Source organism: Oncorhynchus mykiss, chromosome 9 (assembly GCF_057628025.1).
Source record: "Oncorhynchus mykiss isolate SJ-2025 chromosome 9, ASM5762802v1, whole genome shotgun sequence".
NCBI classification, from domain to species: Eukaryota; Metazoa; Chordata; class Actinopteri; order Salmoniformes; family Salmonidae; genus Oncorhynchus; species Oncorhynchus mykiss.
The window spans coordinates 61954288-61979313 of record NC_143030.1 but is presented as its reverse complement, the minus strand read 5'-3'; the positions used below and the strand labels follow the sequence as shown (position 1 = coordinate 61979313).

Sequence of the window (25026 nt, the reverse complement as noted above, 5' to 3'; positions counted from 1 at the left end):
GAGACTGTACAGTAAATGTGCTTGTGTAGCGGACGTACTGTAACATTGCTTGCTTAGCGAGAACAACTTCCTCCTAATTCGCTCAAACACAGGACCTCTGCCTTTTAACTGCCCCACCGAAGCGTAATACCAGTCGCTCCACAGGGAAAGCTAGGGAAAGCGAGCTATTCGGGACACAAGTGGGGACACTTCAGACCGAAGAGTGAGTTTCACACATCCCCATATGCTACATTCATCCCTCAAACTTACTCCACAGAGACCCCAGTGTTGAGCTGAGCGCAACTGCAGATCCAGGTCGCGGCACCATCTGTAACGGATGTCACGTTGCTTGCTTAGCGAGCACCACTTCCTACTGATTCAGCTCACACAGAGGCTTGAACCCAGGACCTCTGTCTTGCTAGCACACTTGACTGTCCTCCCGAAGCGTCTTATCAGTCCGGCCACGCAAAAAGCTAGCTATTCTGTGACAAAAGTAGGAACACTTCAGGCTGAGAATTGAGTTTCACACATCCCCATCGGATACATTTACTTGTTTTGGAAATTCCAAAACTCATACTGTATGGAATGTCTAGGAATGTTCTGATTTAAAAAAGCAGTTCGATGATGTTCTTAAAGCGTCAATCAGCAGTTGAGACAATAACAAAGTGGGCTCCCCACCCCTATTTTGGTAAAAAGCTGAGGGATGGGGTGGGAGAAATGTAACCACTCTCAAATTCAAAGAGGAAGCTATTGTTGCAAGGACAGACCATCGATGACATTACAATTACTGATATAACCATGTTTTGAGGCTGTTTGTTTACATTTATTTTGTTTACAAAAATAGGAGTAAAACAAGCTTATATTTTGGGTTCTGATGGGGTAAGACAGTTGAACTTAGCTCATGAGGCATTTATACATTATATTCTTCAATAATCAATGGGTACATATCTTTCCCCTTTAAAGGAAAGATGTCCAGACCTGCACAGCACAGGCATCCTCAGGGACCCTGCAGAGTGTTTAAAGACTCCTGCACCAGGGCCAGAGTGCAGTCCTGGTGCCACACAGGCAGCTCCAGCTCCATCATGCAGCGGCTGATCCGGGCCTTCTCCTCTTCCGTCTGGAACCCTTTCTGGTGGGCCACGTACACCATGAAGGACATGTCGATGTTCACGCCTCCCCGTGGAGCAGCACAGTCAGCACTTTCTGCAAAGAAGGTCAAGTTATACTGCATGCATATTTGCCAAATTGTCTCTTCACTTGTCAAAAATATATCTGAGCATTCATACCTTCCCTGATGCCGTTTTCTCCATCCTTTCATATCCCTTCCATATTAACTCAGTGATAAACGTTTTACCATTCGTAGCTCAGGGCTGACTAGGTGGCCAAAGTCCACCAGTCTGTCCAGGTCATCTTCCCACAGGTTGGGAGCCAACTCCTCTAGCATGGTTTCTATGGCAATCTGTGGGGATGTAGTGGCAACATCCTCCATGTCACAGCAGCCACTGGTCTTCTGGTCACAGGACTGGAAGCTGGAGTCCAGCAAGTCCCCACCTTCAGTCTCTAGGAGTTCAAACAGGCCCCTGTGTATCATCAGGGCCACCTAGAACACAAAGGATGATGGACATAGCTGATTTATTAGCTCCATACAGAGTTTGGAAACACAATGTAAGTAAGACACTACCAATGGGGTGGTTTAGGCTTGTAAAAAGTGTTTGTTCATTAGTAATGGTGATTAGTAAAGAGTGTAATAGACATGTAATAGAGAGCAGACAAATACAACCACATCTTGCTGTTAAGTGATGCTTGTCCCGTTGTCCAGATAGGTCTCGAAATGCACAGAACAGTGTTCAGTCGTTTTAGAAAGATGATATGCTCAGTTTGTAATGCTGACACATATTCAACCCACATACATATTGTGATGAGTACCTTCAACATTTCTGCCATCCCAATAGAAACCTGCCTGCGAGGAACAGTCTAAAAACATTGCGACTGGGGATGTAACTCCCTAGCTTGTTCTTTCCATTGACAAAGTTGACTCCAGTTTTAGCCCCCACACTGGCATCAATGTAGAAGAGCAGGGTGGTTGGGACACGGATATAGGGGGTTGTTCTCCGGTATAAAAAAATAGCTTGGCCCACCACATCCAGGCACACCCCTGCTCCAATAGCAATGAGGGGCTCAGAGCACCTGTCTATGCCAAACTTGTGGACCTCCTCCAGAATCCTGGTCACGTGCTCCATGGACTTGTTCTCCTCTGTAGTGGGCAGTGGGAGGATCCTATAGAGAACATTTAATGGACCTGTTCTCCTCTGTAGTGGGCAGTGGGAGGATCCTATAGAGAACATTTAATGGACCTGTTCTCCTCTGTAGTGGGCAGTGGGAGGATCCTATAGAGAACATTAATGGACCTGTTCTCCTCTGTAGTGGGCAGTGAGAGGATCCTATAGAGAACATTTCTGGCATCAAAGTACCTGGTGACCTGGGAGCCATATAGCTGATTGACTGTCTCATCAATGACAATGAAGCCGTTGATGCGCTTGGTGTTGCTTCTGATGGCCTTGAGCTCCTCCTGGTCCTCTATATGACCACACAGCAGTGGGTCGTTCCCATCATCCAGCAGGTTGTGGCATTGGATCACTCTGTAGGTGAACACATTGGAGCTGACCACTGTCCAGGACATATTGAGATGCTCTGGATGCTGAGGAGCCAGCAGAAATGGTAAGTGATCACAACAACAGTCAGAGAGTGGCACGTCTGAATGGTAACAGAATTGCCATCAGTTACAACCCATGGATTTATAAAGCTTTACTATTTTTGCCAGGCTTGTCTATAAATACTTAACATCTCAAATCTTTAATAATGAAAACAATTTTATGAAAAGTACACCATCAACAAGAACAGTAGTTGGGATGCAAAGTATAAGTGTACAGACAAAATGTAAAGTGTTAAACAGCTCTTCCAGTATCCTGGTCTACTGTACACCTACAGAACCACAAGCTGAAATGGCAGCTGCACCCAAAATAGAAAGAGATTCTGTCTTCCAGTAAATAAGTCACCGCTCTACAAAAAACACTGCTGACCCACATTTAGTCAACAGGAAATGATGCATCTCATAAGATTGAAATAGGCCCTGTTTTAAAATAACAAATATAGTTTAAATGAACACTAATCAAAAGTATTAAATAATGTATTGTTTCCTAAGATTTGGAAACAGAGGTATTCTGCCCTTTTTTACACTGCTGTTCAGCAAGATCATCATTTTGACATGCTTATGACTAGATGTGATAAATCCTTCAATTTGTTCCACATGAAAAAGACAACATGTAAATGATACATTTTAGCAGCTGACAACCATCCCTCCTGAGACTGTGCACCAGTCTGTCTGTTCCATGCCCAGTTCACTTGCAACAGACTGAACTCTGTTTGTTGGTTCGTACCACTATCAGACTCGTCGTGTCAGTGCAAGCCCTCATTTACTGAATGGGACACAGTTTGGAAGGATATGTACTGCGACCCAATTCTCCACCTTTCTCCTGTAGTTTGCACTCAGTTACTCCTCACTCTGTATTTGTATTTTATTGCCAGGGCAACTACTACTCTTGTTGGGGTCCAGCAATACTAAGGCAATTTACATACAGTTAAAACATGCTGAACGGGTGACATGTCTGGTGAGTATGTAGGCCATGGAAGAACTGGGACACTTTCAGTTTCCAGAAATTGTGCAAAGATCCTTGTGACATGGGGCCGTGCATTGTCATGTGGAAACGTGAGGTGATGGCGGCAGATTGATGGTTCGACAATGGGCCTCAGGATCTCGTCACAGTATCTCTGTGCATTGAAAATGCCATCAATAAAATCCAATTGTGTTCGTCGCCCGTAGCTTACGCCTGCCCATACCGTATCCCCACCGCCAGAATGTGGCACTCAGTTCATAACAATGACATCAGCAAACCGCTCGCCCTGCGGTCGTAAGGCTGGTTGGACATACTGCCAAATTCTCTAAAACGACAGCTTATGGTAGAGAAATGAACATTAAATTATGTGGCAACAGCTCTGGTGGACATTCCTGCAGTCAGCATGCCAATTGCATGCGTCGTCAAAACTTGAGACATCCGTGGCATTGTGTTGTGTGACAAAACTGCATATTTTAGAGTGGCCTGTCATTGTCCCCAGCACAAGGTGCACCTGTGTAATGATCAAACCTTTTAATCAGCTTCTTGATATACCACACCTGTCAGGTGGATAGATTATCTTGGCAAAGGAGAAACGCTCACTAACAGGGATCTAAATACATTTGTACACACAATTTGAGATAAATAAGCTTTTTGAGCGCATGGAACATTCTGGGATCTTTTATTTCAGTTCATGAGGGACAAGGGACCAACACTTTACATGTTGCGTTTATATTTTTGTTCAGTGTCATTTGTTTGGGGTATGGTGGCCATTGGGCTCAACTTACCCCAAGGTAAATATTTTTAAAACAGAGTCTGGTGCTCTCTAATGTGTGGATAGGCCACTAGGAGTAAACGAATAACGGACAGCACTCTGGTAAAAGGGTGATGACAGACACAGAAGCCCAGTCTAGGAGTTTAATGATGAAACAGAGCAAACGTGCTATTTGGTCAAAAACTGACAAATATCCCTGCAAATGGAAATGGTCCAATCTCCACGAAAGCCAACTGAGAAATACGTTTAGTTTTTATACTAACAAGTGGTTGCCATGGTGAATAATTCAATAATAATTGGTAGAACACATGAAAGGAACAAAGAGTTTACCAGAATCTCTAAATTAAAATTCTGGTAGATCAATAAAATGTCATTGTAGATCTAATTAAATTTAAAGGACACTAAATTAATATCTAAGGGGGTTTTATACAATTTTGACTACATTAGTCCACACCGCTACAAGGATGCACTTTCATGCTAGCTTTAGGACCTTATATTGTAGCTTAGAGACCCCAAATGATGTATAAAACAATCTTAAAACGATCTACTTTAGTTTAGATACTGTACAAGCATCATGAAACCTAGAACACAAATGAATTTGCCTTTGTGAAAAATATTTTTTTTAACCCAAATTACTTACCACTTTTTCCATGTAGTTTCTTCCTTCACAGACTCCAGGAAATGATGAACTCTTCCTAAATATTTGGTGACACAATTAATTTCATGTATGGATTCTTAGAAACAAGGGGTGGCTCAACTAACATTTTGGCTCAACTTACCCCACTCTCCCCTACAGAATACAAGTCTGCAGCAGTCAAGGTAGAATGGGACCACATTTGCTTAAGCACTCTTGCAATGGAAATTAATTCCCCACTATGATACTTGGCTCGACCATTAACCAGTAAATACAAAGATGACCCTAACCAGAAAAATAGAAGATAACCCATTTTTAAAAACAAAGCTTTTTCTCTAAAGATTCAGTTATTAAAAATGTTTGATAAGATTACCACATGCCCATGCAACCGAATAATATAACCTATGCGCCTATATAATATTTGCAGATCATATCCCATTCCTTTCACATATGCATATTTATGGTAAGATACTTATTCTTAATTATAAATCAAATTGACTTTCCCTGAAACAAAACTTCACAAAGGCTAACAAAAAAAATATTTATTGTCCACAAAGGGACAGAACCATCCAATCCTTGTAAAGCTGCTGGATCCTCGTGTGGATGAAGTGCAGCTTGGATCGCAGTGCTCTGTAAACGGGCAGGACAGGACACACCCCCATCTGGATCCGAGCCATAGCCAACCAGACAGCGTAAAAAGTTTTGGCAGGATGAGTTTTGGTCAATTGTAAGTATATTTTATCACTCTGACGACCTCAGTCAGATAGGTTATCACGGTATGAGCCTATATAGATGCCACTATAGGTTACCTACTCATCTCTATGCAGTGTGCACACATCCAGGCTGGTTGATGATGATGTGGTCTGAACTGAATGAAGGGACTATATTTACAGTAGAACATTCTCCTGCCAAACAACGTCTTCTTCCCATTGCCTGCCATCCATTAGATATCCACATTATATTGACCACTGAAGTATGGCCATTACCACACTGTTAAAACAAACTCCGGTCATAACTCAAAACCTGCACATAAACACAATAATGAATGCTTCAAACCAGACATTCACCACACACCTTTTATATGGAATGTATTAGAGACAGCATTTAGTGCACAACTATGGCAATGTATGATACAACACTAAATAAGTCCAAAAAGCCATGTTTGGGATAGTGGGGGGAAAAATACGATTATTAGGCTACATAAATAATAATATCCCAACAGATCGGTTACACATAAATCATATTTTTGGCAGTGTACAGCTCCCTTTTAAAAGTAACCAATTCTCAAGGATATCATGTCAAACAAAACAACTTGTTACAATCTGGTGGTTGTCTGGTACTCTCATATAAAAATTAATTAGGAGGAGAAAACAAAGATTCATCTTCATGAATATAAATATTGCCAATGCTCTGGTTATTGATATACACATTCTTGAAAGAAAATGTAAAAATATGTCTGCGTCACTGAGCCAGCTCCCCATAGGGCTTTGTCATTGGTTGTACAGCCTCACAATAAGCCGATAGGGATGCATTATTTGAGGACAAGGGGTGTTACAAAGGTTCCGCCATCAGCTCGTCTTCAATGTGAGCTCTAGGTGGATAAAACCCAATACAACAGCGAGGACAAAATATCCTCAATAAATAAAATAGTAATTTATTTCCTCAGCAGAAAATGTGTGTTTTTCCACTTGATATGAAGCAGTTCTATATTAATTTGGTATATTTCATAGTTGTCCAATGTGGGAGTCTTGCAGTGGAGAGTGACAGGTTTGAAAACAGTCCCTTTCACTGCGAAGGCACATGGGCCAAATGCAGGTTGGGTCTCTCTGGGCTACCGCCATCTTGGTCCACATCTGAGCTGTGCTCATCAGAGCTCTCAGTCTCTGAACAGTCATGGGGCACATTCTCATATGCCTCCTCATCCATTAGCTCTTCTTTCACGCTGAGAAGAAAAGTAATGATAAGGAAGAAATGTACTTATAATGAATTATGAAACATTTCTCCTCTATCAAATCTAGTTTTGAATGGTGATAGAACTCACAGAGGGTGAATTGGGTACTGCTCTTCACTGCTGTCACTGTAGGATCCATTCCCATACCAGAGAGCTGCATTCATCTCCTCCTGCTAGAACAGAGAACATAAAGGGAGCTCCTATAGAGGCTGGGTTGAATGGAGGTATACTACTCTCTAGCCATTCAGCCTGAAAAGACACGCCGAAGGTTTATCAAGGGCCGGTGCCAGAACAAATAAGTTGGACGGGCATTTGATTTCCATAGGCGGGGCACCTTTAATAAATATATATATTTAGGGGACCTCCCATGTGTGCACGCACACGCTTGCAAATACATTTTTTTCATGGGTGTTAAAGACCATAGGCAGCTCGTGAGTTTCAAGTTTGAGGAAGCTAACAATTTATCATACCATTTTTAAACTATCTGCATGCTAGTTATGATTATTTGTATATACGGTATGCACATTTTCACGAAACAGTTTAATTTTGATAACGTTTTCATTTCTCAAAATCATTGTCATGTGGTTAATCATAAAAATCTTAATTAAAATGATAAAAATCGAAAAGTTAAAATTCAACTAATGCAAGAACACCAGCCTCTGCCATATGGACACATTGATACACCGTGGCCCATTGGCGGCTAAAGAAATTAGTGCATGGAACTAGCCTATAGGCCAATGCAGCAGTAGGGCTACAATTTCCATCGTCAACCAAGTAAAATAGATAAACCTAAAGCCGACAAATAAAAACATCCTGATGAATGCGATTGAAAGAACTTGAATTGTCATCTCTACTCCACCTGTATGCCTCCCTTTCTATTTAATAAGCCTATTCCGGGCCCTCAGTGTTTCCAGTACCAGTGAGCACCGTACAGACAGCAGTTTTTTTTAATGACGTTTCCACTGAATATATGGGGTCACCAGATCATGATATATTTGCTCTTTCACACCGAGGCTTGATGATTATCGAGGCCAGGAGTGTTGGAAAGATTTTTCAAATACTGTGAGGAACTACTATCATTTGCAATGGCTGTAGGCTTCGTAGCCTTACAGTGTGAGGTAAAAAAAAAAATGTTTACTGAGAAGCTCAGTTTATTATTAGTAGTGGACGTGGTGAGTTAAGACAATCAGAAATCAAATGGGCACTTTCCTACATTTGCACACAGCAGGCCAAGTAGGCCTACTACTAGCGTGCTCAGGCGCGTGCTCCCTCACCGTTATCAGGACAGAGAAACCAGACATGCTCATTGCTCACATGAAGCACTCCAAATAAAAGACAATGAAAAAGTTTACAAAACTCTTAAATTATGGTTATGAAATAAACCTAAACTTGTGTTGCAGAGTTCACAACCTGCTAATAATGTTTCCACTCAGAATGAGAATAGTAAACGACAAATTATTACATGCATTAACAGAAATGTATGTAACCAAATGACAGGGATTGACGGTATATTCACTAGACCTACTGGTGACATACAGTTGAAGTCAGAAGTTACACCTTAGCCAAATACATTTAAACTCAGTTTTTCACAATTCCTGACATTTAATCCTAGTAAAAATCCCCTGTTTTAGGTCAGTTAGGATCACCACTTATTTTAAGAATGTGAAATGTCAGAATAATAGTCGAGAGAATGATTTATTTCAGCTTTTATTTATTTCATCACATTCCCAGTGTGTAAGAAGTTTACATACACTAAATTAGTATTTGGTAGCATTGCCTTTAAAATTGTTGAACTTGGGTCAAACGTTTTGGGGAGCCTTCTACAAGCTTCCCACAATAAGTTGGGTGAATTTTGGCCCATTCCTCCTGACAGAGCTGATGAAACGGAGTCAGGTTTGTAGGCCTTGCTCGCACACGCTTTTTCAGTTCTGCCCACAAATTTTCTATAGGATTGAGTTCAGGGCTTTATGACGGCCACTCCAATACCTTGACTTTGTTGTCCTTAAGTCATTTTGCCACAACTTTGGAAGTATGCTTGGGGTCATTGTCCATTTGGAAGACCCCTTTGCGACCAAGCTTTAACTTCCTGACTGATGTCTTGAGATGTTGCTTCAATATATCCACATAATTTTTCTGCCTCATGATGCCATCTATTTTCTGAAGTGCACCAGAGGCTCCTGCAGCAAAGCACCCCCACAACGTGATGCTGCCACCCCCATGATTCACGGTTGGGATGGTGTTCTTCAGCTTACAAGCCTCCCCCTTTTTCCTCCAAACATAACGATGGTCATTATGGCCAAACAGTTCTATTTTTGTTTCATCAGACCAGAGGACATTTCTCCAAAAAGTACAATCTTTGTCCCTATGTGCAGTTGCAAACCGTAGTCTGGCTTTTTAATGGCGGCCTTTCAGGTTATGTCGATATAGGACTTGTTTTACTGTGGATATATATACTTTTGTTCCTGTTTCCTCCAGCATCTTCACAAGGTCCTTTGCTGTTGTTCTAGGATTGATTTGCACTTTTCGCATCAAAGTACGTTCATCTCTAGGAGACAGAACGCGTCTCCTTCCTGAGCGGTATGGCGGCTCCGTGGTCCCATGGTGTTTAAACTTAAGTAATATTGTTTGTACAGATGAATGTGGTACCTTCAGGCGTTTGGAAAATGCTCCCAAGGATGAACCAGACTTGAGAAGGTCTACAAATTTTTTCTGAGATCTTGACTGATTTCTTTGGATTTTCCCATGATGTCAAGGAGTTTGAAGGTAGGCCTTGAAATACATCCACAGGTACACCTCCAATTGACTCAAATTATGTCAATTACCCTATCAGAAGCCATGACATCATTTTCTGGAATTTTCCAAGCTGTTTAAAGGTACTTAGTGTATGTCAACTTCTGACCCACTGGAATTGTGATACAGTGAATTATAAGTGAAATATTCTGTCTGTAAACAATTGTTGGAAAAATTACTTGTGTCATGCACAAAGTAGATGTCCTAACCGACTTGCCAAAACTATAGTTTGTTAACAAGACATTTGTGGTGGTTGAAAAACTAGTTTTAATGACTCCAACCTAAGTGTATGTAAACTTCCGACTTAAACTGTATATATGAGCGATTGGAAATGATGCAGACAATTACATTGATGGAAGCTACAATCTGCAATATTAAAGCTGATCAATATTAAAGGTAATCACAGCTGCTCTTGAAAGCCTGACAGAATATCATTGGGCTTATTCTGGACAGAGTTTGTGGCGAGAGTGAGCCCTCGTGTCACCTCTTCCTTTCTGCTGAAACTCTCACCGGAGAAAGCATCCGAGCAAGCGAAACAGCACTCCTCTGTCTGACTATATGTAGACCATCTATCTGACGCTGTCTGGACAGAAATAGTATGACATGCCATATTGTTTTTGTCCAGACAGCATCAGATACACAGTCTACACATACTGAGACAGAGAGGAACTGTTTCACTCTGATGCTTATCTGAGATGAATGAGTCTTTCTGTCGGCACGCTTCTCGGCCCAATGAATTATCAAGATTTCAATATTTTATTTGGACGGGAAAGGAGGTACAGTATGTGGCCAGGCCCCCTAACGCCGGTCCTGGGTTTAGCACTCAAAGTTGTCAAAAGAGCATTTACCTTAGGAGTAAGGAAAGCTGAGCAGTGACCATGGTCAGTGTTCTCCCTCTTGAGAGACCTGCAGTTACAAATAAACACATGTTCATCTATTCAACACACACTGGAAAATAGAGGGACAACATATCCTCACAAGACACTTTTATTTTAGTTACTAGTGCTGAGCAAATAACCGAAATATCAGTTATTTTATATTTTTTAAACAACTGATTGACCGATGTTCGATTCAATTATATGAATTCCATTTAGTTTGGATTTTTCTGTGAGCTCAATGTGCACATTGCTCTGCAGGTTTTCTAGAGAAAAATCTGATCATGCCCAAACTTAGTTACATGGTTTGTATTAGTATAATACCAACAAAAATGCAGGTTTAACATGTTGAGAAACAGAGACATACATGGAGCTTTACTGGAGATACCGAGCATGTTAAACATACCCTTCACCAGCAGGCTTCTGGGGCCTTCTCCTCTGGAACTCCATCTCATCAACTGTCCACACAGCTCCTTTTACATTCTCCACTCTCACAAAACACTTGTGGAGGCTGAGGTTGTGTCTCACTGCATTCTGCAGAGTCAGAAAGAAGAACATTATTCCATACAAGTTGATCTAATACCATGTAACATTCTTAAAAAAACGTAATGAATATGGCATGGCAACTAAACGTAGGACAAGGGTATTCATATACATGTAAATTACCCTTTAAATAGACAACGAAATACCTTCCATGTTGCGGCGTTGCGTCTAAAATAGGAAAATGTTCGCGTGAACCAATTGTAGATTTCATTTAGTGTCAGCTGCTTATAGGGGGATTCAAATATTGCCTGGAAAAATGCAAACATTCAATTAGCAAACAATAGACTCACTCCTTACGAATAGCTAACATTTAGTCATCGGAGGGTAAACCAGGGTGAAATAAAATAAAAGATTTCTTACCTGTCTTATTAGGGCTGCATATGTAAATGGCGGTCTAGCTTCTTTATTCTGAACAATATCTGTTAAGGAATTAACTAAATGTGTTTTATTAAAATCAATGATTGAAGCCATTCAAGTAGATAAACTACCACAGGCATCAAAAAAATGTACCCTACTACCCTCATTAGGTTCAGCATCACTCTGCTAACTCACCTTGATTCATGGTCTTGCTGTATTTCATGGTCTTGCTGTCTGAGTACCATCTCCTTCCAGGGCTCACAGTGAGCAGGGTGTGGGGAGGGAGGATAGAGGAGGAGGTTGGGGGTGGTGTCAGGGGTGTAGAAGGAGCAGTGGCATTTTGAGACAAGGTCATGGAAGGAAGCACCTTGGGAAATGTCACCTGGGAGAAGGAGACATTGGGCACAAGATTCCCCTAGAAAATAAAAAGTAAAGATGAATTTAAAACGCAATACAGAGAACACAGCTGTAGGGAATGCAAACTTGAAGGGTGATTATTTTACCATTGTGGCTAATTCTCGTCTTACTCTGTTAGTAACATGATTTGAATTTAAGACATGCCCACTTTAATACTCCAGAGACTTACCGTTGGGGTTGCTGGTTTGGACTTTTGATCAGAGGATTTGAGGTGAGACATCATGGCTTGCAGACGCTCTTTGTCTTTTTTCAACTTCATTGAGGAGAAGATAAAACAACAAAGATGTCATGTGAAGTTGATTACAGTGAGAAGGTACTGTACAATGAATGGGCTTTATTTAAACAAATGTCTTGTCTACTGTGTACCTGCAGTTCTAGCTGCTGAACAACCTGCATCTGCACTCTACACTGTGCTGTACTCTTGTCATCCAGTGTATGTTCACTGTTTAGATGCCTGGGGGGAAAACACATTCTATTATAAAACAAGAAAACACTGAAGAAGCCACTAGAACCCAGTGTTACTATTATAGTAAGAGAGATTGACCTTAATTTGTCTCTCTGAGAGATTGAATAGATGAGGAGAAACTCACTTGAGAAAAACTTGAATGTCTCCAAAGACAGCCTCACAGCCAGACCATTTGCACATGCCGTGTCCATAGAGAGGGTGAGTGTTTTGTGTGTGATTATCCACAGGCACACTGCAGAGAGACATACATATATATATATATCATCAATGTAACACTTCAGGAAGAGGTTGGACAGATGAGAATGAATAAACACTGTTCCGAAATGACTAATCACCTGTCTTTCTTCTTTAGGATCTGTGATGGATGATTCCCATTGGTGGTGGAATGCTGACTGTGGAGCAGGTTCTTCTGAAGAGTAGCTGGATTCTCACCACCAGAGAGCAGGCTGGTGCCATTCTCACACCCTTTCATTAAACCTAGGAGAAATACATAAGTAATTCAGCCAAATAACTATAATATTTTTGCCCAAAAACAACCAAAACAAATGTAGCTGCCTTGCAGCCATGGAGGAGGACAGCAACAACAAACAAAGCATGGGGCATATACTTGATGGGGGAAGGTATGTTAGATTAGGGTTGGGGCTGAGGGGGTAGACACTTACCCTGAGCTGCAGAGGGGCTCATGGAGGGCAGGACAGACAGGAGACCCTGTCTCTGGAGGCTAAGGAGGTGCTGCTGTTGGACCTGCAGGAGCTGCTGCTGGATGGCCATGTGCTGAGCAGCTAGCTGCTGTAGGGGAGTGGGGAAGAGATACACATGAGGCCTCAGCAATACTATAATAATACATTGATTTTATATAGCGCTTTGGAACATTTAGATGACAGCAAAATACAGACGTATGACAAAAAATAAGTATGTCGGCCTACCTCTTGGCCTGACTTCTCAGCATGCTTCTGCTGTAGGAGCTGGGCGTTGAACTGGTCCTGCTGTTTCTGGCAGAGATCCTGTATGTGTTGCTGTAGAAAAAAAAGAAGGAAAAAACACCTTGAGTTAATGGAAGGTCATGAGGAAATACAGTGGTCACGTTCAAGCCATCAGCATCTCACTGGAAGATCCACATGAAAAATAGGTGACGTACAGAGAAATTAACAAAAATTCCTGCTAATATTACAATTGTGAAACAGAACACAATAAAGCATTTACATGTAGATTTGTGTGGTGAATATGATGTAGTTACCTGGTGTAACATGAGTGCTTTCTGCTGCTGGAGCAGGGCCTGGATCTGCTGTGGGTTGAGGACCTGCTGCTGTGTCTGCTGAGTCTCCACCGGAGGGGTCATCATAGACACTGAAACTGTAACCTGCCAACACACAAATACAGATGAGCACAGATTAGACATAGCCATGCCGGAAAATTACAGAAAAACAAAATGCCAACAACACCATTGAAGTGTTTTTTTTTTACATTTTAAAACCAAAACATATGAACAACCTTTGCTAGGCATCCAGCAATTACCCCTCCCTTTCTGCCTAACACCCACAGCTCTGGGGATGTTTACAGTAAACATAATAATTAAAGCCAAATAAATTCACTGCACAAAAATATAAATGCAACGTGTAAAGTGTTGGTCCAATGCGTCATGAGCAGAAATAAAAAAAATCCCATAAATGTTCCATACACACAAAAATATTATTTCTCTCAAATTTGGTGCACACATGTGTTTACATCCCTGTTAGTGAGCATTTCTCCTTTGCCAAGATAATCCATCCACCTGACAGGTGAGGGATATCAAGAAGCTGATTAAAACAGCATGGTCATTACACATTGGGTGGGCCTATGCCCTCACCCCTGCCCAGTCATGTGAAATCCATAGATTAAGGTCCAATTTATTTATTTCAATTGACTGATTTCTGTATATGAAATGTAACTCAGTAAAATCTTTGAAATTGTTGCATGTTTCGTTTATATTTTTGTTTAGTATAGATACTAAATGAATACAAAGCCAGGGATGCATGGCAAGTTTTGCAAAAACAGAACTGCATTGCATTTTAGAGCCTCACACTTACAATACTTTTTGTAAAAATATCATCGGATAGACATAATATTCAAATGTAAACTTGCGTACTTGCAGGAACTTGGGGGTTCCTGGGGCCCAGAGTTATTCTTGATCTGATAGTAGGCTAATCTGACCAACTCTGGACCCTAGTTGTAGTGTATGACATAAATCAGCTAGAAAAAAATATCAAAAAACATTCATAAACTGTTTTATATGGGCTATGATGGGACCAGATTTATTAAGTCATATGGTTTAAAAATTTGACAAAAACGAACAGGGCTGAGCTCTCTGTATGGCTGGTTGTATCGTGTAGAACTCATATAGCATGTCATCACTATTGTATTGATTGATTCATTCCAGTCAATCATTTTGGATTAAAAAGACCTACACTACATAACCAAAAGTATGTGGACACCTGCTCGTCGAACATCTCATTCCAAAATCATGGGCACTCGGAGATCCTGTTCTATGAGCTTGTGTGGCCTACCACTTTGCGACTGAGCCGTTGTTGCTCCTAGACGTTTCCACTTCACAATAACAGCACTTAAAGGTGACATCCTATGAAAGTTGAAAGTCACTGAGCTCTTCAGTAAGGCCATTCTACAGTCAATGTTGGACTATGGAGATTGCATAGCTGTGTGCTCGATTTTATAAACCTGTCAGCAACGGGTGTGGCTGAAATAGCCGAATCCACTATTTTGAAGGGATGTCCATATACTTTTGTATATATAGTGTAGGTTGCCTTGCCACCTGAAGTGTGAATATAAAATCACTTTCTCAGAACAAATAAATGGGCCTATTTTAGGCTATAAAAACATGACATTACGTTTCCCCTGGCCAAGCCCAGATGGGATCAGAGCGCATAGGCTTCTCTGGCTACCTTCAGCTGTGGTTGTCGTCAGTAGGCTGTAGTTGGTCAGACTGAAGCACAGACTAATTGTGCACGTTGACAAATCATCAGTCTTTTTACTAAACAAATTTGGTGGCGGGTATAGACTTCCATATAAAACAGCTTGTCGTGGTGAAAACAGCTCGAGCTCAGTGAGGTTGGATGGAGAGCATTTGTGAACAGCAGTTTTCAGTTCTTTCCACAGATTCTCGATTGGATTCAGGTCTGGACTTTGACTTCTCCATTCTAACACCTGGATATGTTTATTTTTGAACCATTCAATTGTAGATTTTGCTTTATGTTTTGGATCATTGTCTTATTGGAAGACAAAATCTCCGTCCCAGTCCCAAACCATGATGCTGCCACCACCATGTTTGACAGTGGGGATGGTGTGTTCAGCTGTGTTGCTTTTACGCCAAACATAACGTTTTGCATTGTTGACAAAAAGTTCAATTTTGGTTTCATCTGACCAGAGCACCTTCTTCCACATGTTTGGTGTGTCTCCCAGGTGGCTTGTGGCAAACTTTAAACAACACTTTTTATGGATATCTTTAAGAAATGGCTTTCTTCTTGCCACTCTTCCATAAAGGCCAGATTTGTGCAATATACGACTGATTGTTGTCCTATGGACAGAGTCTCCCACCTCAGCTGTAGATCTCCGCAGTTCATCCAGAGTGATCATGGGCCTCTTGGCTGCATCTCTGATCAGTCTTCTCCTTGTATGAGCTGAAAGTTTAGAGGGACGGCCAGTTCTTGGTAGATTTGCAGTGGTCTGATACTCCTTCCATTTCAATATTATCGCTTGCACAGTGCTCCTTGGGAGGTTTAAAGCTTGGGAAATATTTTTGTATCCAAATCCGGCTTTGAACTTCTTCACAACAGTATCTCGGACCTGCCTGGTGTGTTCCTTGTTCTTCCTGATGCTCTCTGCGCTTTTAACGGACCTCTGAGACTATCACAGTGCAGGTGCATTTATACGGAGACTTGATTACACACAGGTGGATTGTATTTATCATCATTAGTCATTTAGGTCAACATTGGATCATTCAGAGATCCTCACTGAACTTCTGGAGAGAGTTTGCTGCACTGAAAGTAAAGGGGCTGAATAATTTTGCACGCCCAATTCTTCAGTTTTTGATTTGTTAAAAAAGTTTGAAATATCCAATAAATGTCGTTCCACTTCATGATTGTGTCCCACTTGTTGTTGATTCTTCACAAAAAAAATACAGTTTCATATCTTTATGTTTGAAGTCTGAAATGTGGCAAAAGGTCGCAAAGTTCAAGTGGGCCGAATACTTTCGCAAGGCACTGTATCTTCATGATATTGTTCAAAATGAAGCCTGGTTTGTTGTGATGTTGTAATGTAGGCCTACTGTACTTTATAATAATATGAGAGGGTTAAATCATTCATTTTTGATATGCTAACGTTACTTGATGAAGACATTTTGTTAACAGTAACTCTGTGCTTTTGTCTTGAAGCTAAAAATATTTTGAGTGTAGCCTACAGACGAGAAAATAAACCATTTAAATTGACTGCACATACATGCTTGTGAATTGTTGCAGTGTAATATGGTTTGGGTGCATTATTCAACAGTGTAATATGTTTTAGAAGAAACTTTTGTCAATGTTGAATAGTTTGTGCTTTCTGGCTAGTGGCTGTGATATTTACGGTCAATTTGAACTACGGAGCAAGATTGTCATGTGGCAAGCCACAACGAAAGGTAAGGCAAGGATGTAATGTGAATTGAAAAGTTGAATTCTCTTTCGCCACCCCGCTCCTTAGAGTCTTCTTCATATCTCCTAGTGGGAATAGGGCCTTAATTAAGGTCTGAACCACAAACAAACAATTCCCACTAAGGCTGGCTCTGTTTGGGATCCAGTAAACAAACTGCTGGAGGATGTCACATACACTCTAGGCTAACAATAACAGTGGATTGCCAAGGAGATGGCCCTTTCCCACATGGACTAAACATGCTCTGATGCTCATCAAGATCCTTATAGACCTATACCCTGGAGCAGATACTGAGGATAAACTCATGGCTTACATGACTTAAAGCAGAAGGTAAAATAATTGCATCAGCTGGACTTAAAGTCTGCAGTACAGAAGAAAAAAAACTTCAGAGAGCCAGATAGGGCCAGTTAGTCACTGTATATGGTATGGGAAAGGCTCATCTTTTGTATGCACAACATCAGCAAAACCTAATCCTGCACCTAATCCTTGTTTCCATGACGTCAGGGCAGACCAGCCCAAACATCTTTTGTTATTATTATTGTTGATGTGACAGAAACCCACATACCCATGAAGGACAATGTAAACACTGGGCTAGTCCTCAAAGAGAGGTATGTGCTCTATGACTAATGTTGCACATCCCTTTTCTGAAACCCAGAAAATATCATCCCTTTTCATATAACAGACCCTTATACTTAATCTCTCCCTGAACTGAGATAAGGACATTTTCATATGATTTAAGTCAATTACCTTTGATTATACAGTAGAATAACATTATAAATATGTTAGGTAGTAGAGACACATGCAAATTCACTTTAACTAACACAGTCACAATTACTATCTTGGTCCTTAGTTTACACAGATGACCAGTGTTTCACTTTAACGTAGTCCTTTTCATCCAGCAAATTCTACCAATGTATATACCAGTAAACATAGAGCGTTATCTATCTACATGTAGAAATAGGCTAGCTGACCAAAATACAATAATAAAGCTGACAAACCTGACCAACTCCATTTACAGTGGTCGTCTTTGGCAGTTAGAGACGCAGGGTGGAGAAAGACAGAGCAGTAAGCCGAGCACAACATTACACTGTCTGGCAGTCTGACAAAGTGCTTGTGTGCATAAACAAAACTAACCAATAACACAGATCTATCCTTCTCCACCAATCACAAAGTATCTCAGCAGTCTCTGTCTGCAGCACTACAGTTGGCTCAAAGTTCAGTGAGAGATATCCTACCTATCATACAAACAAAGAAAGATGCTAAATGTGACAATTTGAGAACCCATATGCTTTAGTTGTGGAAAGTAAGCATGTGGCACACTTTATAAAATACGTTTGGTAACCTGGTTTTGCTGCTGACTGTCAGCCCCAGAACCCTCTGGAGTTAGTGGCTTAGCACTCAGACAATCATCCTTCTCAGCACTGTCCCCATTCTCCGTCTGATTGGCTGGACTGGTGCAGGCTGTCTGTTCTGACCCAGACTCATGCATCTGGACTCACTGACCTGAGAACAGAACAAGAACAAGAGAGCCGCTGTAAACCTCATGTAAATCCACAGTGACTTTCCACAATACTGATTTTAGGCTACATTTTTTTTGTTGGAACAATTACATATGCACATGGGCAATTCCACGATAACGGAATTAAGCTTGAATTCAGATTGCCCATATAACTACATGCACATGGACTACTTTGAACAATTTACACAGAAATTTCACAAAAACACATTTACTGAACAAACTGTGTAGATGCAAAGTTTGGTAACAGAATTACGTTAAAATCTCCCTCAGTTGTTTTGTTCAACCACATTCTCCAAAAATGCTTAAATATCAGCTCTGAAATAAGATTCAAAGAGGTCTGCAGAAAGAATGGGGTGTCAGCTACATGACACCTTGAGTTTGAAAATATATTTTGGTTACTGAACTACAGTAGGGGAAGTGGATTTACATCCGGTAATGGAATTACATCCTGACCTGTACTATACAGAAATGCATAATTATGGACATGAATATCATTCTCTTCATGGTGATGTATCCTGAATAGGTACATAAAAGTAGAAATATGCAATATCCTTATTTTGCATATTTGGGTATAATGCTTCACACTAGCTATTATTGTAACAAGACCACATCTGAAACAATCAGACGTCTTCGTTTTACAAGTTTAGACGCCACAGTACAGCACAGTAGAGTGCTGTAGGTATGTTCAGTACATTATATTGTACTCCACTCTAGTGTGCTCTACTTTTCTGTACTGTTTTGTCCAAACCTGTGAAATATAGAAGCTTATGAAAGGTTCAGATTTGGTCCGGCCAGGGCGGACTGACCAAATTTCAACTTCCATCGGTCGATGGTCAGTGGGTGAGGATGCTTGTTACACTAAATGGAAAGTGGGTAGTTGGTAGAAAGAATCAGAAGAGGTGACATTAACTGAAAGACAGACAGACAGACAGACAGACATAACCAGACTGTTTTCAGTCTTGCTTTGACCACCAGACAAAAGGTATGAGCTGAACAGTATGCCAGTGGAAGGAAGGACAGTAGCAGGTGACCCAGCTGTGGTTTGTGAATAGGATTTCCAATTGTAGCCAATTCAATTGCAGTAATTACGTGATTGATTTGGTAACAGAATTATGTGTTTTAATCACTTAATAATTCATAAACAAATAAAAACTAACTAATTGGTAGGTCTACCTTTACTTGTTATTTCTGTGAATGTTCCTTATCCTCTCTCATAAGGGAGAGAAATTAGAAAATAACTTAAAAGATATGGAGTTTTGGTAACAGAATTACAAGGCACAAGGCAATGTTTCTTACATTTAAAGAAGGCAAATAATGTCTAACTATAATTTATAGAAGGCTTTCATTTAACATGCTCCTACAAACTTCACATTAGTGCTCATGGTTCCTTTTACATGGAAATGCCCACATGCGGTTTCTTACTGAAGACAATCTTAGAAACATCTTCAATATTGTTGCAGATCAGAGAAAGACAAGATGTTACTCTGCTTTAACTAATCAAGGCAACAGTTTCCCTCTTGTCAACATAAACCGGAGATATTTGTTGAGTAGCTGATTGCTGCCATGGCTACGGTAAACAAAGGGACCCTGGTTCGGTGTTTATGAGTAAACATGTCGTCCTTCTGGAGCAATTTAACATTAACCAGGTGGTGCGATAAACAGATCTGGCAGGTAGCACAATACCGCATTAAAGGGAGGGTCGTGTGTACAGTTAGGGAAGCGTTCGACTCAAATGCAACACAGCTAAAATAAACAGCAAATGTCCCCTCAGCTGAAAACGTAGATTCATCAAATGTATGTATTTATGACTTATCGACTTCTGGAGCAAGCTGAAACATAGGCTAACCTACTGTTAGATACAATATTGCATTGCCTATCAAGTCTGACTTCAGTACCTACTGGCCTTTTCATTCCACAGCAAAACTGATTCCTGTTTATTTTAGGCTACAGCAGCCAAGGGTGTATTTGCACACAAAACAGTGTTTCATCCTAATGCCCTTCAACATTCCCAATGTCGGATCCAGTGCTGCTAGCAAAGCAGACAAGCAACACAAACATTAGGTTTTTAGGGTAGAGGGGAATCTTCTGAATACCTACTTCAACAGTCAGGACCGAAAATATAGGCCTAGTCTATACCACAATGCAACAATGCATTTCAATCCTGACTCTTAGATAAAGCCTAGCCTACCACAGATCTGTAATACAGATCAATGAGAAAGAAAAATCACATTAAGAATTATAACAAAGCAAACTATAGAAAGGTCAAATTAGTAGAACAATCATCAACAAGAGTTTGGGGTTCTAGCCAAAATATCAAATCAACTGTTATGCACATCTTTACAATAGTACACCATCCTTACCTTGGCAGAAAAGGCACAGCACTGTAGGTGTTCAACTGAGTTCAAAGCAGTAGCGTAAGAAGTGTGTAGCCTATGTGGACTGTGAACACATGAACAGGTGCTGTGGTTTAAAATGCAGGAGTACGCCTGTTTGCATAAACACGAACACTCTGCAAATAGAACAAGGGCAAACCATATGCCCACTGCAATTCCTGTCTGTCCAGGCATACACAATGAATACCTACATTCTGTTAATTTTATTGAATGCACATTGCATTGTCTAATGTTCAGCTCCTTGCTACTTTTTGGGGATCAACATTTCCCCTGTGTTTCCATTGGGAGTTGTCACTCTTTTTAGTCAAAACTATAATTCAGAGCCACAAACAAAAGGCATTGTATGCCTGCACCAAAGCATTAGTAGGGCACTATAAAATCATAGGCGTGGGAAAAACAACATTGGATGTTTTAAGTCCACAACAATGTTTAAACCACATCAGGTGACCACTTTGGAAGTCTGGGAAAAATAGAAGACATTTTTATTTTTGGGTGTAGTTAACCTTTAATACAAGCGTGCACCAGCAAGAGACCTTTGGTTAGTGATGTTTCTGTAGTGCTCATGTGATTGCAGAGTTTGTTAAGCAAATGGCCTGTGGATTGATGCATATAATCATGGTATCATTCTAACAGGCTAATTGAGAAGGTTTTCGGAAAAGCCTTTCCATCTTTACCAGAAGGTAATCATTAGCATAATTGCTAACAGTTACACAAAGTGTAGACATGCGCACTCCCCCACACACGTTTCAGAAAGTTGCAGTAAAATAAAAATCACTGATGCATTTTGTTCATGACATTATTAATTTGGGCAAATTAATGAATTGTCAAATAAGTTCAATACATTTAGTTGATTTCCTACAAAGTTCAAAACTTTTTTGAATATTGTTGAATTACATTTTAATGTCTGGAATCCGTGATTCTGTCCGCATTCTCTGCAACGTGGATATTATAGGGCCCTACATACTGTAAGGCTATCCTTTATAAGTGAATGTGTGTTAATCAATCACTTGCATGCTAAGTTTACCACTCTGGGGAACAATTACCGGATAATGCAAATAGAAATAAGCAAATGTGAAATTCAATCAAATGTTTTCATTGAACATTTGCATAGCTGACCCGCAGGAAGTTTAGTTTTATTGCCATTTTCATAAACAAGGTGGATGATGCTAGACTAGGCCTATATCATCATCTTCTTTGTTGCTGTGGGAGAGACACCACAGGATAGTTATTCTGAAAAGAATATCCACTCAAAGCCATCAAACTCTATAATGGATCAGCTTGAGCAGCAGTATAACATTAAGCATCTGTTCTGTCAGCCAGGTTGACTGGTCCCTACATGATCATAATATGCTGTATGCCAGGGATCATCAATTAGATTCAGTCGTGGAGCTAATTCTTCTTGAGTGGAGTGGATGGTTGGGGGGACGGAACATAATTACAAATAATTACAAATTGACCGCAAGAAGCACAAACAGATAAAAAGTTTGACTAAAACATAATCATTTCAAATCTTGCTTACATTTGAATACGATCACGTCGTGTCTCTCTATTATCCGTGGGAATACTTGGGAACAGATTTCTTCAATTAAAATCACTTGATGTTTTTTACAGTCTTATGTCCAACAATGAAAATGAAAATGAAAAATACAACAAGTTCCTGTAAAGATGTTGGGAAATGCAAGATCTCTGGAATTAAAATGACAAGGGAACTCATCACTAGGTGCAAAATGTGGATTTAATATCTTTCTGAGTTGTTGCTGTTTTTTGTAGAACCACCTGCAACTGGACATGAACATTTCTAAGATATATTTTTTTCTCCATAGAATTGAGAATTAAGAAAATATCATTAATAACAGGTTAGTTAAAATTCCTTGTGCGAGGCTTTCCATTAGCAAACCTGTAAAGGGTATGGAGAATCACATATCCTGTAGCAACTTCTAGCCTAAATAACTACATTGGAAACCATGCAAAAATATACAAAACAGCATGGGGTGATAACGTTTCAGCGCATTACATCTAATGTGAATGCTTTAATGACAGCACACCTGCCAGACATACACCTGCCCAACTGAAAACTATTTGCAGTTGTTATAAGTAAACTCCGGGTTTGGCACAAGACGCTATGGGTATAGTATGTGTGGGGGCCACATTCATCCAGTTTACGGGGGCCACATCCATCCATGAATCAGACAAACACATGGGAACAGAAGAGGGACAGTCAATTGGTCTTAAGAGGCTACAAGTTCTTAGCTGGTGTTGTTGAAATGGGGCATTGCGGGCATTTCACAGCGAGAAAAAAGGAAATGCCAGTGGTGTACTTAAGTAAAAATTATTTCAAGTGCTACTCAAGTTGTTTTTGGGGGTAGCTGTACTTTACTATTTATATTGACAACTTTTACTTTTGGTACCTTTATTAAACTAGGCAACTTCACTACATTTGTAAATAATTTTATTCTACTTTTTACTCCATACATTTTCCATGACACCCAAAAGTACTCTTAACATTTTGAATGAATAGTAGGATAGGAAAATGGTCCAATTCACACACTTATCAAGAGAACATCCCTGGTTATCCCTACTGCCTATGATCTGGTAGACTCACTAAACACAAATGCTGTTTTTAAATGATGTCTGAGTGTTAGTGTGCCCTTGGCTATCCATACATTTAAAAATAATATTATTGTGCCGTCTGGTTTGCTTAATATAAGGAATTTGAAATAATTTATACTTTTACTTTTGATACTTAAGTATATGTAAAACCAAATACTTTTAGACTTTTACTCAATTTGTAATTTACTGGGTAAATTTCACTTTTACTTGAGTCATTTTCTATTAAGGTATCTTTACTTTTACTCAAGTATGACAATTGTAGTACTTTTTCCACCACTGGGAAATGCATTGTTTTAGCTAACGTTATCTAGCTAAAGACGGCAAAATATCTACAACATAACTACGGACCATGGAAATGTACTTTTCTAGCTAACGTTAGCTAGCTAGTATTAACACAGAACAACGAACAGGATAAAACACCGGATGTATAGATGTGAAGCGTCCGCTTGGCGGTTCCACTTACTACCAAATTTGGTAGTGAGAGGAAGGCTAGTTGCCAGCAGTGATAGAATAGGGAACAAGATGGATTTGGGCCGAAATTCTGCACATTGTTTAATTGAAACTTTTGAACTCAATCGTTTTCTGTTGCCAAAACTATAATGTTACAAACAGTATGTAAACTTGACCCTTTGCTAAAGTAAAAAAAAAATAAAAAATGCGTTGCTGAGGAGTGCAAAGGCGAATCGAGTTATTGCACACGCGCACTTCAGAGTAGGCGGTCCCTAACGGAAATATGCAAATATATGCTAGAACGCGCCAATAGGAACTCACTAATAGTTGCTTGACTCTGCCCAACTCCTTTATTGTTCTGTCCACTATGACTCATTTCTTCCCATTTTTAACGTATGGCTGTGGGCTATCTTGGTTTATTTATAAATACATATTTGGTATTAAAGCTAACGTTAGCTAGCAAGTAAATGTAGCGAACAGCTAGCAGTCGTAGATTGCCAATGTTGTTCGGTAACTTGCCTTTCGTTAACCTTAGCTAGCTATCCAAGAGAACATCAAACATATTGGTTAGTTAACTCGCTGTTAAAAGCCACTTCGTCGTTGTTGTACAACGTGAATGTTATTTAGCTAAACAACGGGTTGGTGTGGTTGTTTACCGCCTATGTTGGCTAGTAGCTGACTAGGCTAGTTAACGAGATGAATAAATAGCATCAGCTATCCAATAACAGCATTCTACCATTTACTTACCGGGGCATCAATGTGTAGCCTGAGCTACTAGCTAGCTATTTGGCACGTCTTGTTGAGCAAGATAAGAAGCGATTGAAATACACTCACTCAGCAACCACCGTTAGCAAACACAGATAGATAAACAGTTGACACTGGACTGTGCATTTGATGACATCACAGCCACCTGATTAAA

At 40.2% G+C, this 25026-nt stretch overlaps 1 protein-coding gene and 1 pseudogene across 25 annotated transcripts; both read right to left on the bottom strand.

The window, feature by feature from the left end:
* Positions 1-769: 769 nt before the first annotated feature.
* Positions 770-5209, bottom strand: LOC149981287 (uncharacterized; annotated as a pseudogene). The gene is made up of 3 exons (XR_016483361.1): positions 5066-5209; positions 1334-1579; positions 770-1182 (listed from the first exon to the last, which is right to left on the bottom strand). The product of XR_016483361.1 is annotated as an uncharacterized LOC149981287 (transcript).
* Positions 5210-6121: 912 nt separating this feature from the next.
* Positions 6122-25023, bottom strand: LOC110532441 (forkhead box protein P1-B). 24 transcript variants are annotated; one of them, XM_090184868.1, is made up of 16 exons: positions 24855-25023; positions 18478-18638; positions 13696-13818; positions 13385-13474; positions 13121-13247; positions 12794-12935; positions 12583-12690; positions 12359-12446; positions 12162-12245; positions 11771-11990; positions 11579-11637; positions 11365-11466; positions 11082-11209; positions 10649-10706; positions 7101-7183; positions 6122-7001 (listed from the first exon to the last, which is right to left on the bottom strand). In XM_090184868.1, exons 2-16 carry the CDS (start codon positions 18622-18624, stop codon positions 6845-6847), a joined length of 1716 nt encoding a protein of 571 aa, XP_090040994.1. In that variant the 5' UTR covers positions 18625-18638; positions 24855-25023; the 3' UTR covers positions 6122-6844. The 24 variants fall into 24 exon arrangements, with proteins under 24 accessions (XP_090040994.1, XP_090040997.1, XP_090040986.1 ...); XM_090184871.1 differs by having other exon boundaries at positions 7101-7180; XM_090184860.1 differs by having other exon boundaries at positions 11579-11652; positions 24855-25011.
* Positions 25024-25026: the final 3 nt, after the last annotated feature.

Excerpts from the sequence above, each read along its gene's own strand:
- LOC110532441 (XM_090184860.1), bottom strand. The coding sequence starts at position 18,624 with ATGCATGAGTCTGGGTCAGAACAGACAGCCTGCACCAGTCCAGCCAAT. Across the intron at positions 11,991-12,161 it reads CCAAACCAGCAACCCCAACG|GGGAATCTTGTGCCCAATGT; the intron begins GTAAGTCTCTGG and ends TTTATTTTCTAG. Across the intron at positions 11,210-11,364 it reads GCAACGCCGCAACATGGAAG|AATGCAGTGAGACACAACCT; the intron begins GTATTTCGTTGT and ends CTGACTCTGCAG.